At 42.3% G+C, this 14,896-nt stretch overlaps 1 protein-coding gene across 2 annotated transcripts in view; it reads right to left on the reverse strand.

The window, feature by feature from the left end:
• Positions 1-251: 251 nt before the first annotated feature.
• The window catches only part of MYH15 (myosin heavy chain 15), a 104,430-nt gene continuing 89,785 nt past the window's right edge, over positions 252-14,896 (reverse strand). For both annotated transcript variants that reach the window (XM_077342145.1, XM_077342146.1), the window contains 7 exons: positions 14,350-14,553; positions 12,183-12,308; positions 10,413-10,583; positions 9,805-9,909; positions 7,637-7,732; positions 4,638-4,775; positions 252-388 (listed from right to left, as the gene is read on the reverse strand). In XM_077342145.1, coding sequence (XP_077198260.1) covers positions 371-388; positions 4,638-4,775; positions 7,637-7,732; positions 9,805-9,909; positions 10,413-10,583; positions 12,183-12,308; positions 14,350-14,553 — 858 coding nt within the window. In that variant the 3' untranslated portion in view covers positions 252-370. The remainder of the gene's footprint in view (positions 389-4,637; positions 4,776-7,636; positions 7,733-9,804; positions 9,910-10,412; positions 10,584-12,182; positions 12,309-14,349; positions 14,554-14,896) is intronic.

Consider the following 14,896-nt stretch of genomic DNA (forward strand, 5'->3'; position numbering starts at 1 on the left):
CCTTGCAGATTGGCCATTCATAGTGGGTTATTTTGAGCAATACATCTACATAAGTGGATTAGGCTTGTCCCACACAACATAATTCATTTCAGTGAGCATTACAGGGAGGAAAAAGTTTCCAGTGGAGTCGATTTATCTCCCACATCCTAAATCAACAAAATCCAATATAATGGCCATTGCAGACTCTTTTTTTTGCCATCTTAATCCCAAATCTTGAAAAACAGAGCAGAAAAGACAAACAGTAAGAACAGTTAAATTAAATTTGATTTTTATTTAAGGTGCCTGTTTTCTTCATCTTCCGTTTTGGACTAAAGTAATAGACTGTATCATCACTGTTCTGTCCTTTGGATGCACAACAGGCATGATATTTTTACTCCTCATCATGGACCTGTAAAATATTATAAAAGGTGACAATACAGTTTAGGAAGAATAGAAATCACTGCATGATAATTCTGTACACACTCACTAGGAAATTAGGGTTTCCCTGAACTCCAAGAGATTTCTGTCTGGCTCGGAAAGCACAGAATTTACCAGTGAAAATAAACAAAATAAATACATGCACAGTTTCTGTCTCCCATTATTTCCCCTGTTTCTCCCAATATAGGTCTGCATGGATCTATATATCTGTTCACAAGAAAGCTCACTAGACTGCCCATGCTGTGGGATGCATACCACAAAGACTGTCTCAAATGTTCCAGCTTTTGTGTGTGTGTGTGTGTGTGTGTGTATGTGTGTCTGAAAATAGCATATATTATTAGGGATGCAGTTGGGGAAAACAACTTTCTGCAATAAAATGGTGTGAGTGAAAAGACTTAAAAACTCCTGGAATGGAATTGAAATCCCAGTGGTTTACATTTCGCTTTTTTGAAGTCCCTCAAAAAGAATCTTTATAAAGTGTTGTTCCACCCTCAGTCAAACCGTGGTGTTCTGCTGGAGTCTGAAAAATGCTTCTAAAAGAAACCATCAAGAGATATGGGCATATTCTTCACCTGCTGCGGAAATGGCTGTGAGTCTGTGTCTTTCATAGACTTCCTATAAAGCTAAAGCGTGACTTTTTCATTCGGGCTGCAAGCATTCATGCTTTCTAATCTTGTGTTCCCCCTGTTGAGCCCCCAGAATGGTGGCTATGACAACAGCATCACATGTGCATGCAATGTGCCAGTATTGACCTCCTCCTTAGCCTCCACAGTGTGGTGGGAGCTTTTATAGCGTGTATTAGTGAATAAGGTGTTTCTCAATATCCATCATTAGAGAAAATTATGTTGATCAACCTAGAAAATGTGAGGTATGGCTGCCAAAATAACTCATGTGAACCAATGCCAAGGCTGTAACTGCCAGTGTTAGCTGTTTTTTGGGAAGGGTAATCCAAATTCAAACAAAGTTCATTGTGAAACCACACATTGATTTTAATAGTCCTGGGATTGTACCTTTACAAACTAATACTTATATTAATTACAGTAGCTCCTAAGGCATCATTACAAGCATAAAATATATCACATTGGATGATTAATATTTCATGGGTACCCTCTAACAAGTTTGCCCTAGACTAAAATAATACACTGCAACATTTGGCACCGTAATATGGAACAGGTTCCCACAGTTTATGTACTTTATTTGCAACCAAGTCTCAGAAGTCTTGACAGAAATTTTGGATTTCTGTGGAAGCTGTTCTCATGGGATCCTTAACTCCTTGCTCACACCGTACAGCCCTGTCGGAATCATACTAGATGTTGAGCTTGCCATAGGGAACATGGCCACAGCAAGGTTACAGTATCTGACCATACAATGCAGAATCATCACTCTGCACTCAGGTATTTTCCACATGGGGAGAGTGATTGTCACACTGTGACTTCTTGATACAGCACAGTGAGCAACAGGGCTACTTCATGGCAGATTTTCTATCGTTTCTGAGCTTCAGTCCCTTAGCAGCATCTATCCACTCCTCATGACCAGGATTTTTTGAGGGTGTTTTTAAAAATGGCAATTGACTATCATTATAACCATATGCGTATTGAGCGAGTTCTTTGACTTCCCAGCCAGGGTGGGTTTTTCTTTGTCTGTATTTAGTTATTTTATTTAAAGATAATGGAAAAGGCATATCTTTGCAAGAAAAGGTGCTAGAGAGTTATTTTATTTTAAAAAAAATGAAAAGTGGATGAGACAGGAAAATAATTGCTATGTAAGCAGGACCAGAAAAATCTGATCTTTCCTACCCCTACCTGAGCCATCTAGACTTTCCTGTAATCTTTTCCAAATTTTTGGAGAATGGCCATTTTGAAAACGATGGGAGAAGAGCTGGGGAAAACCTCAGCAGTGCATGAATGTTCAGCAAGGCTGTGGGGAGGTAGGGAACCCTTCCCAGCAGTGCAAATCCAGGGTTAAATAAACTGTGTGGAAAGAGTTTTAGATACTGTTGTAAGCTACAGCTGGTTTAAAGTATAGATGTTGCACAACCCCTACCAGACGTCACACAGGCTGTACATAAACCCCAGGCTTCTGCTGCCTTCCTGCCTGCCTCACAATAGAATCCCTGATTGCGATCCTAAGTGCACCTGCATGGTCTGGCTGTTGGCAAAGCATCACTACGTATACAGGCCATACAATAGTGTTTGGCTGCATCAAAGGTAGAGGAAGTAGAAACTCATCCCTTTAGAGATCTTTGGGGGTTTCCTAGAGTTGTGATCTCCTGCTATTACAATTGATCTCCAGGCATCAGTTCCCCTGGGGAAAATGGCTGCTTGGAGGGTGGACTCTATGGCATTGTAGCTCGCTGAGGTCCCTTTCCTTCCCAAACCCTGCCCTCTCCAGGCTCCACCCCCCAAAACTCTAGGTATTTCCCATACCCAGAGCTGGCAACCCTCGGCACTCCTGACCTGGAATTCCCCTGATCCCTGACTTGGAAATTACAGTTGGTACAGAATGCAGCTGTCTGCATCCTCACTAGGATCCCAAGGAGAGCTCATATTTGACCTGTTCTCCAGCAGCTGCATTGGCTGCCAACTGAGTTCCGATTCAAGATGTTGATTTTAAACTTATTACACAGTTTGGGAGCTGCATACCTGTGGGACTGCCTCTCCATATATGCTCCTTGAAGAGCTCTTCACTCAGCTAATCAACCTGCTCCCAAGTAAAGTGATCCCTGGCCTTAAAGAAGTGTGTCTGGTCTCGATCAGAGTCAGGGCCTTTTTGGCCCAGTCTCCAGCCTCGTGGAATGAACTGCCTGCAGAGACACAGGCCCTCACAGAAAAGCTCCAAAGGGCTGCAAAATGGTGGTCCTCCATCAGGCATTTGGTTGAGACTCAAGCTCTAACCACTAACATCTATATGGGCCCACTGCCTAGCCCATACCTGGGGTTCCCACCCAGACTATTTGCCCCCATCTTGAGCCAGGCCACACAGTAGAACACCATGAAATGTATACCTGGGTGTGATTTTGAGATGAAGCAATTAGGTGATAGGAAATATTGTAACATTATTAGCATTAAATTCTGTTGTTTTAAATGGTTTTGAATCTGACTGTTTTTATGTACTGTTGTAGGTCACCCTGTGACTACTCAGAGAGGGACTGCCCAAAAATCACAAATATCAGCATGTTAAAAAGCTGATGAACATATGAAACTGACTTATACTGAGTCAGACCACTGGTCCATCAAGGTACTCTGACTGGAAGTTATTGTCCAGGGTCTTTCACATCATCTGCTCCCTGATCCTTTCAGCTAGAGAACCTGGGACTTTTGGCATGTACAGCAGATGCTGTACTACTGAACCCTCCCCAAAGATGAGCCATGTTCCAGTGCTGTCCACGGTAACCTATACAGCCTTCAGTTTTCCTAGGCAGAGGCTGCAGCCTGGCTGGGGTGGGGAGGTAAAGCAAAGACAAAGGGGCAGATAAGTGTAGGGTTGATACAGGGTGGAAAGCAGAGAAAGAAGCTGGAAAAAAGGAGAGGCTCTGGGAGCTTTCAGCAACAGAAAGAGAGGGGAAATGAGATGTCACCCACAAGTCATTGTTCCCACTTGTTCAGATGTAATGACAAACCACAATTATTACAAACTTTTGTTGATAAACCACCTACAATCTGTAACAAAGAGTCTCCATTTAGACCTCCCAAAGTGTCTGTTATTTTCTGGAAGGTCTGCACTTAGATGTCACAAATAAGAATTGTTGATCAAGCTGCAGTTGAGAAAACCATGGTTGACTGAGATGTCTGAATACAAGTTTCCTCTCCACAACAAGCTGTAGCCAATGATATAGAGAGGTGGACATCTCATTTTATGAACTCTGCAAGGGAGGCAAGGATGGCCCCTCAGGGGTAGTCAACCTGTGGTCCTCCAGATGTCCATGGACTACAATTCCCATGAATCCCTGCCAGTAAATGCTGGCAGGGACTCATGGGAATTGTAGTCCATGGACATCTGGAGGACCACAGGTTGACTACCCCTGCTCTAGGGGTTTCGAGCTACTTTTTGGTCACTCAGAATTCATCTGACCAGACAGGTATTGCTGTGCCTTCCTCCAAAGTGGCTGAGCAGAGAAAAATTAGGAAAGGCTTTTCCAGACTCATAAATGGGCCCTTACAGAGGTGTGGCTTGGCATAAAGTTCTAGCAAATATTCCATGCCCTGATTTTTCTGACCTACCTTTTTCAAGCCAATATCTCTGGACTTGGTCCTGAGTTTATTGACCTGGGATTCAGCTATTTCAGCCCGTTCTTCAGCATCATCCAATTCATGCTGCTGCTTCCGGTACTTTGTAAGGTACTGGTTGGCTTGTGATTCCTATCAGGGGAAACAAGTACATTAAAACGCTTCTACTCTGGTAACAAGGCAATAAGTGGTTTTCCGCAAGACGGTTAAGTGGAAGGGCTAAGTCAAACATGCATCAGGAAACAAGTGTTTGATTCAGCCTCCCGAGGTTTACTTGCTACCTGTGCTTTGAAAAGTAGTTCCCTCTAAAAGAGTTCTTCTGTCAGGGGATACCACTAGCCCTCCTTACCTGACTGAGAGATTTGTACAAGTGTGGGGATTGTCACTGGGTTTTGACCATCAAATGGCCGCTTGAAGCACCAACTTGTGCACGCTGCCTGGCTGCAATGGACTGCTCATGAGGCCTTCCTGTCCCAACAGGGCTGGCACAAGAGGACAATTATACCCTTTTGTGATGTGAAGGAAAGCATAGTTTATTCCTGCCTCCCCTCCCCCCCTGCTCCCCCATATCATTGCAGGAATGTAAAGTGATTCCAGGTGCAGGTGCCTAATTGGCATCTTCCTGTAGCTAGTTCTTGAGCTTCCCAAGCCATTACTTTGTTAATTGCTTATAGACAGAACTTGTGAACTTAAGAAGGGAGGAGGTGATTGAGTGGGTGATTCTGGCCTTTTCTATCAGAACTGGATTGGTCCCAGAGGAACACCTGAAATCCCTGAGCTGCAGGGTTAAATTGAGGCCTGGGTAAGTGAATTTAGAAGCTAGCTGGAATGGCATGTGTCTCATGTCTCTAAACAGTATAGCTGCACAGAGAAATGTTTCAAGCTGAGGCTTGCTTTCATGTTTGTAATGAAGAGTAAACCACCTGGATTTAGAAGCTCATTACCAGGTGGTAAAGTTAGCTTTTCTTGTTTTATGTTGTATAGTTTCTAATTCTGTGTTGCATTAAGTAAAATTATTGCTACATCTCTTTTCTGAAGCCTTTATTAATTTTACAAAAATGTCTGGTTATTTGCACACACCTACCCCTGAGGAAGTTAGAAAGCCTGATAGGCATGTTCCATGACATCCCTTGCACCCATTATACCACTGCCCCATTCATAGTGGGCTATAGCTATGGAGACATGGAAGGAGAGAGACACAGCAGGTAAAATGTTTTCAGCTACCCCTGTGCAGTCATTTTTAGCCTTTCACTGGTAAGCAAAAAGCTCCTGTGCTACAGAGAGGAATGTTCAAGAACAGGAAACAAAAAACAGTGGTTACTCTTGTTCAAAGTACCGAAATGGGGACATAAAAGGATTACAGGAGTTCAAACTTTCCATGCAGCAGTATTACAGTCAGTCTTAAGGATTCAAGAGATTACCAACTTCAAGGTGGGCCTGAGGTGCTCCTGAAATTAAACCTGATCTTCAGACTTCTGAGTCTGGTTCCCCAGGGGAAAGTGGCAGGCTCAAGGGATGGACTTTATGGTGTCACATCCCTCCTGAGTCCTTCTCCCAGCCCTACCCCCAGAACTCCAGGAATTCCCCCACCCAAAGTTAGCAACTCTACCACCAACCCTTCTCCAGTTAGTAACTTCTCCATTTGTTCCAACAATACTGATATAGGAATAGTGAGATTGGATTGAGTAGTACCTTAGAGACCATTTCTACTCCCCTCAGGTCTGATGAAGAGAGCTATGACTCTTCAAAACTTATACCCTGAAACTCTTGTTAGTCTTTGTTACTGAACTCCAATCAACTGTTGTGTTGCAGGCCAACATGACTACCCTCTGAAACTGATTTGGGAAAGCACTGACTGGATCAGGCATGAGGCTGTTCTGTAATCTGCTTTATGAATGAATCAAGAAATATCAGAATTTAAGAAATAGGACACAAAGAAGTTCATGCTTCAGCAAATGACACTACTATACAAAGTCCTATTTTACTCTTTGAGAACACTGGTTTTAGACATAAGATCATGGGCAAGCTGTCTTAAACCACATGCCTATTATGTGGATCACCAGATTCTTTCAGGAAGCATTTTGATTCATTTCATCTCTTTAGTGTGTTCAGTCAGAAGATCAATCTATGACATTCACTGAGGAGAGCGAAATGTTGTAAGACCGAGGGGCTTCATTTGTCATACAAAGACAAAGGATTCTGAATCAATGTACCATTCTGTGCAATAAAATTGTATTTAGATTGCGGGTTGTATCTTACATCATCAATTTTCAGAGGGGAAAAACATCAAAACGTTTAAAAACTCCCAAATGTAATTCAAAACTTGGTTCAGCAAAAAAAAAAAACATTTTAGAAAACTAGACAACTGTGCCTAGTTTATCCTGACTTCAAAGTCTCCAACTTTTGTAAAACTAGATTCCTTTTTGGAAAAGCCTAGTTTGGATGACAGAAGGAAATTAATAGATCATTCATGGAACAGTGGATGTTATTTGTAGCATTGGGGTCATGGGGAGAGACAACAGTAGACCGTTTAGTAAGCGTTTACCATGGATTTTCATGTTTGCCTCTGTACTCTTAAAAGCCATGCAAGTTCATCTTCAAAAAGGAAAGAGAAACTGCTGTGCTTTTCAGATTCCAGGGCTAATGAGACAGCTAGTTACAACTAGCCTGGGAGATACTTTCATGGCCAGACAGGTTTGCAGACTTCCTGCTCTGCTCTAGTACCACAGGACCCAACTGCCATTGCATTCAGCACAAACTATTTCACTATTGTAAAGTATATAAAATGTATGCTCAGAAACAGAAATGTCCTTTTAATTCAAGAGCTAATAATTCAAAAGGATGTGCCCTTTCTGAACAAGAAACTCCACGGTTGGCCTTTCTTCCCTAATGAGGCTGCTCCCTCTTGGCTATTTTGTCTCAAACAGTGAAGAGAAAAATAACACTTATTATCAGTTAAGGTCATGTACACGGCACCAGCTTATGGCACTTACAGCTTCTTCTGCTTGGTGCTTATAGCTTTTCACTTTCAGCTGCAGTTTATCAATCAGCTCTTGCATTCTTGTCAAGTTCTTCTTGTCTTCCTCCGCCTTTGGAGTATAAACAGAGGAATAATTATATGTCATACGTCCTGTATTTATCCTGTCCTTCCTCCAAGGGGCTCAGAATGGCCTACGTGGAGCTGTTCCACTTTATTCCATTGTCACTCTGTGAGATCACTACATCCTTAACACTATTTTACTCCCTAATATATTTGGGAAACAGCCTCCTGGGAGAGGACTGTCCAGGGCTCTGTCCATCCAGGCCCACCCGGATTGGCCCTCTCCCTCCAGCTCCCACCTTTCCTCCTTGTCTGCTAGAAGCCTTGTGGCTGCGGCCTCCTTTGTTGCCCACGAGTAGAGAGGCAGTGACAGGGCTTTGCAGCCTGCAGGTATGCTCCTGCTTGGAAGGAGCCGGGGGGGGGGGGGGTTTGCAGCCTCCCTGCAGGCCGCAAAGCCCTGTCACCGCTGGTAGGGAGTGGGGGGGATTTCCACTCCCTCTAGCCTGCTTTGCAGGCCAAAGGGAGCCGCAGACAGCCCCTCACGCCCTCCTGCCTGCAGCCTCTTTTAAAAATGGGCTTTGATACTAGTAATAATAATAAATTCTGACAAATTACATAAGAAGAAAATTAGTCAATTTAGTCTAATTTAAATTTTAAAATTAAATTGTTAGGTTAAAAGCCATCTCTTCATTAGGTTAGAATTTTTCGGATGGAGGAGGGGGCTTGGTCAGTGTTTGGCCAGATTTTCTTAATAGATGGTTCTCAATTGAATTCTCAGATAGGGAGGCCAATATTTTGTTGATGTTAATTTACTGGCCTCACCCATCAGTGTGGCAGAACAGATCTGTCTTACATGCCTAAGACCACCCAGGAAGCTTCACAGCTGCTTCTCCCATAAGCAATCTGAATGGGATGAGTGAGGACAACAATCCTTTCTATGATTCACCATGATTATGAGAATGAAGAAGGGTGACCTAAGTAAGTTGATCCATCAAGTAATAGCTCTAGGTTTGGATCATATGGTACATCCTCATCCTACTGCAGGATCAACCCCCCCCCCCCCACACACACACACACTGGAGACCTCAAAAAGCATGAGGGCAGAGGTTTGCAATAGAAGAAGAAGAGGAAGAGTTGGTTCTTATATGCCACTTTTCCCTACCCGAAGGAGGCTCAAAGTGGCTTACAGCCGCCTTCCCATTCAACTCCCCACAACAGACACCCTGTGAGGTGGGTGAGGCTGAGAGAGCACTGATATCACTGCTCGGTCAGAACAGTTTTATCAGTGCCGTGGCGAGCCCAAGGTCACCCAGCTGGCTGCATGTGGGAGAGTGCAGAATCGAACCTGGCATGCCAGATTAAAAGTCCGCACTCCTAACCACTACACCAAACTAGGGGAAAGAAGTTGATGGAAATCACCCCCTCCCTTCCATTAGCAGACTTTTGCCATGGGACTCATAGACTTCACGTGTACCATGGAAAGAAAACTGGCACAACACCCTCCCTTTCTCTCTTTCTCTCTCTCAGCAAATTTTGTCTTTAGAGGTATTGTCATGTTTGCCCTGTATTTGGACATAAGCACTCTGCATTATTTTGGTTGATTACCCTTTAAAAATATAATGAAAGACAGGAACCGTTTTTCATGCAGCTAGCTCAGATTAATCAAATGATTTTTCATAACTTCAGACATTCTGTTCACAATTGAATAAAAATATGAGTAATTCAATTGAAATTATTGTAGTGCAGACAGGACAGATCAGCAGCTCTGAACCAATTCTGTCTCCTTCAGGATAGGCATCAGCTGACAACCTTTGCTCTCATTTTTTCCCCTCCAGTTTTCCTGAAGGACTTGGGGACTCAAAAGGGAGGGGGGAGAGGGATTGAAGTGCACAAATAAGACAAAATAGAACCATTCCTCCTTGTCTCATGTCCCCCTGTGCAAAGATCAATGGCTACATCTGCCAGCAGACTGTTAGTTGCTATCAATATCTTAGAAAATCTTTGTTAATGCTTTTACTTCAGTGACAAAACTAGCCATTGTATCTGGAAAGTTTTTGTTTCTAGAACAGTGTTTTGGGTCTTTAATTACTTACATCAATTACTGTCACTTGTTATTATTACCTGATAAGTCAGCTCTTTGATGCGCCTCTCATATTTGCGGACTCCTTTCTGAGATTCTGTATTACGACGGACTTCTGCCTCGAGTTCATTTTCCAGTTCACGCATCTACACCAGAACACAGAATTTATAAGTACTACTGGAAGCATCATGTGCAGAGAAGTACTACATCACAGGTATGATCGGAAAACTAAGTGTTAGTGGGAAGTCTTTGGAATGTGCTCCCAAAATATTTTCCAAAGGCTTTAGAGTACACACGTGTACTTTTTCTGTTGTTTTTTTTGTGCATTAAAATATAGCTATTTCATCACAGATTGCTCTTCTACTGTGATCTTAAAGATGAGCATATTAAGAATTGCCCAGAGAGCATTGTATCTAGAGCAGGAACTACAGGTGGTCTTTTGGCATTTTTAGTCTTCACAGCCTTTTTCATATAGTTGTCATCTTGTCTGCAGTTTTGGTACAAATGACTGCATTGCTACACTTTCTTCTTTGTTACAGCTCATCTCTGCACGCATTAAATTCTATGCTCCCCCAAACCATACCTAGTGTATATGGGTGGGGTAACGTGACAGCAACAAGATTGCCTGTCATAAGGACCAGAAATTTACCCTGGATTCCAGCTTTTGAATCTGCTTCTTGCCTCCCTTCAAAGCAATTTGCTCTGCCTCATCGAGCCTTTTTTGGAGATCTTTAATGGTTTGCTCCATGTTCTTTTTCATTCGTTCCAAGTGAGCACTGGTGTCTTGTTCTTTTTTAAGTTCTTCAGCCATCATTGATGCCTAGAATAAGATAAAAGACCTTAGGAAGCCTGGGTGGGTAGATGGTGAAATAACATCCTAAGAGAAACAGGAATCCTATTAGTGTAAGTTACTTACTATGAAAACCTGAAGAATACTCTGGAGAGACATGTAAAGATATGATGTAAAGTTTTAATTAAAATAGTAGTTTGCTATGTACTGTACTATGCCACAGTGAATATTTCATTCATTTCACATAGGCTTAGTTACAGATACTGATATATCTAATTCTCTGACATGGCCAAACATGTGGATACTCAAATCCTGCAATGACAGCCATACAGAGACAAGACATATTTGCAGAAAAATTTGAAATCCCCAAAATAAATACTATAAATAAATAAAACTGGAGGGCTAACCACCCAACTAATAATACAACACCTGCAGCTTTAATAAATATATGGCCTCAATGGTTGTTTCTATGCAACCACAACAGCACTGATAACCTCAAGCCTTGGTTTCTGATAATAGAAAGCAGGCAAGGGGCAAGGAAGGCCCTTTCCAGGGCTACTTTGGCCTTTGAGGGAGGTCTCCTCAGGTCAGGCCCAGCAGCAACAACTGGATGACTTGCTACGACCCAACATTGATGACTCACCAAGGCCCAGCTGCTTGCTACTGTTTAACAGCAGCCAACCCAAACAAGCCAGACTAGATGTGGGTTCAAATCACTGCTCTGCCATGGAAGTTCTCAAGGTGACTTCAGGCTCGGTTACATGTTGTGAGGATAAAATGGAGGATAAGAAAATGATGTAAGCTGCTTTAGGTCCTCATTTTGGAATATAAAGGAAGTAAATGATAAATATAGATGAAGATGGGGAACAGGTAATAAATAGGTTGATTAGTGAGCAGGGTGGAGAGAAGGAAGCAGGAAAAAATGAGGGTAGAAAAGTTGCCTGGGGGTAACAGGATGGAAATGCAGGCCCTCACAAGTTCTAGAGGGTTTCCCAAGATGCATCGGGGCTTGGCCCAATAGCTGACACTGAACAACTTGGCTACAGTTTTTCCATCAAGAAGGGAAGGAGGGAGAGCTGAGGAAGGGGCAGGGGAAGGTAAGTGCAGGCTGCCTGGTGGGTGGGAAGGAAGCAGGAAAAGGGGAGGGGTTATGGGGTTTTAGGAAAGGGAAAAGGAGGAAATTGTGTGAGAGTCCTGCCATAAGTCTAGTTTATTATATGTAGGGATATGAAACATGGCATATTTATAATTACTACTACAGAAGGTAACGGGCAAAACTTGAAGCCTCAGAACGTGGGAGGGAGACAAGTGCACCTACTCCCCATTAATGGCGCTTTGCACATCTTCAACAAATTTCACATCTGGTTATTTAAGTGTTAGAGGTAATAAATTTGCAAAGACTATGAAAAATGATGCCTCTTCATCTTGCAAAAGTTCAACTATCCTGTACGATGATAGACATGTTAAATTAATTATTTTTGGAAAAAAAAGAAACAGAATTTCTAGTGACAGAAGCCTTGTTAACTTTGACTTGCCTACGTGCAAAGATGCATCAGAGAGGCAGAAGATCAGCAAACCAGGAAGAATGCAATCTGACACCTCCAGAAAAAGCAGAACTAGTCTACTTACATCAGTGATTGCTTTCTTGGCCTTTTCTTCAGCATTCCTGCACTCCTGTATAGCTTCTTCCACTTCACTTTGCATTTGAGTCAGATCAGTCTCCAGCTTCTTCTTTTGATTGATCAGGCTTGTATTCTTGATTTCAAAAGGGAAAAGGAAAAGGTGTATTCATCACACAAGTAGATTTGGCTGTGTTCAGATGAAATACCACACTAGATTTGCACTTTATATCTTATGAACCTTATTTGTACTGTAAACCTGGCAGTACGAGTGAATGTGTGCTATTAACCCACACTTAGTCAAATATGGGGATCAGAAGAAGTCAACAGTGACATTTGCAAAAGATTTATACCCTAAATCCATTTTAGCCATTCGTCTTAGAAAGGTGTAACTCTGCTTAGGATGGCAGAACCTCAATGAGACCAATCTTCCTCTTTACAAAAGTCCTTAGGCAACAAATCTGAGTGAAGTTAATTCACTGGGAAGCTAAAGATGCAGCTTGTTCTTTTGAAAGCCAGCTTGGGGTAGTGGTGAAGACTGGTGGACTCTAATCTGGAGAACTGGGTTTGATTCCCCACTCCACCACATGTAGCCAGTTGAGTGATGTTGGGCTAGTTTGAGAAATTCTCCCAGAACAATTCTCTTAGAGCTCTCTTGGACCCACCTCCCTCACAGGGTATCTGTTGTGGGGAGAGGAAAGATGTTTGTAAGCAACTTTGGGACTCCTTTGGGTAGTGAAAAGTGAGGTATAAATAACTAGCTTTTTTTTTCTTCCAGATATGGGCTGAAAATTCCTTATTATCAGGACTGAAAGACTCTCATTATTAGGTGATGGGAAAGAATCTCTCATCAGATAAAATGGGACATATGTTTTATGCCGGTATAAAGAGATTGCAGAAAAAGACATTCTGGAACTTCCCACATCAAAATAAAATACACACAAGTTCTCTGTGCAGCCCACTGTGTGGTACAATCAAACACATCATCAAGCCTGGGAAGATAATTTTATACAAATCCGTGAAGAAAATAACTAAGGGCACAATTCTGCCAGAGTTAAGCACTTGTAAGCCTGCTTACTTATTTACATGGCAGGTCATCACACTCAGCTCTTTCCCATGAAAATAATAATAAGCCCTTACCATTGGTTGGATATACCCTATTTATTTAAATATTTATAGGCTATTGTTCCAACCAAATTTGGTGACTCACAAAAAAACCTGTCCTGCAGGCAAGAAGCAATTAAAACCACCACCACCACTACCACCACATACAGGTTTTCCTCAGAACAATACCTATTTTATGAACTGAACTGCAAAATGGCCACCTCAAAAGAATGGCCTTCAATTTCTTATGGGAGGTGGGCATCATAAGGCCTTCCACCTGTTTTCGGGGACAGCATTTGATAATGCTAGAGCTGCCACCAGAAACGAGTGGGCCATTGCTCTGGCTGAGGGGACATTTGAAAAGGGAAGGCTCAACTAACTGAAGAAATATCTAATTTGCTGCTTGGCTGACCCTTTACTTGAACCTAGCTGAAACTATAAGGTAAATCATTTCTGTTCTTAGATGCTTGAAATGTTCTATAATCTATTCAGCTTTCTATGGAAAGCTCACAGAGGCAGCCATTGCTATCATTCTATTTGAACTTGGACGGGGAAAAAGGGTAATATAGAAAGGCTTCATTAATTATAGCCCGGCATGAATGGGGAAGACCAATTCTAAAAGCTGCATAGGAACACCCTGGTGAATGCTCTAAATATCCTGTGATGTGGATAATTCTTTGAATTTCTTTTTAAAGCATAATGTGTGCAATAAGAGCGGAAGAACAAGAAAGCGGCATAGATTGAGTGGTAAGAGCATGAAACAAGAGTCATAATACTCACAGGGAAAATATTTTCTTAAGCAAATAATTCTGAGGTGGTAGAGGGCACCATAGTATTCTAAGAAAGCATATTTTCAATTACCCAGAGGTCACTGCACTGCAGACACTCAGCATGTAGTATATGTTGTAATTTCTTCTACCACCTGAGAATGAACAACCTTTGTGCATACTTGGTAACAAGGCCATATTTCGCCTGAAAACAGCATTATATATATATACATAATATCTGGTTTATGCTACACTGAAGGGGAAAAAGAGTGGGAGAAGGCCTGCAGAATTCATATGCAATCCAACCTGGGTATGCAAAAGATTCACACGTTCAGTGGCTTCCAGCAGCTCTTGTTCTGCCAATTTACGGCCACGCTCCGTCTGATCCAGCAGAGCCCTCAGTTCATCCAGTTCAGACTGGAGAAGGCTGTTCCGTCTGTCAGTGACTGCCAACTGCTCTTTTAGGTCTTCATTCAGATGTGTGGTATCATCCAGTTGCACTTGCAAATCCTAGAAAGGAAACAGTAGAGGGTTGAGAAAAAAGCAACATGCCTAATGGCATAAATAAACACAAGTATACAGTGAGTTGGGGCCCTCCAAGAAGGTCTCAGCTAGGGCTATCACCAGATCTAGGTGCTTCCAGCAATCCCAAGAGGCAATCATAATGCCCTGTTAAGCAGCAATAATGGGAAATGAAGGGAGTAGAGAATTCTCTCCAACAAATGCTCCATTGTGGTTGACCTTTTCCCAGCTGGATTCTTTTCTAGCTTTCAGATTCCTGGCTCGATGTAGCTTTTACATTTAAATAGGTAGAGGGTTTTACTGGAGAGAATCAGTCAATAGGATAGTTGAG

Source organism: Paroedura picta, chromosome 6, assembly GCF_049243985.1.
Source record: "Paroedura picta isolate Pp20150507F chromosome 6, Ppicta_v3.0, whole genome shotgun sequence".
Taxonomy (NCBI): Eukaryota; Metazoa; Chordata; class Lepidosauria; order Squamata; family Gekkonidae; genus Paroedura; species Paroedura picta.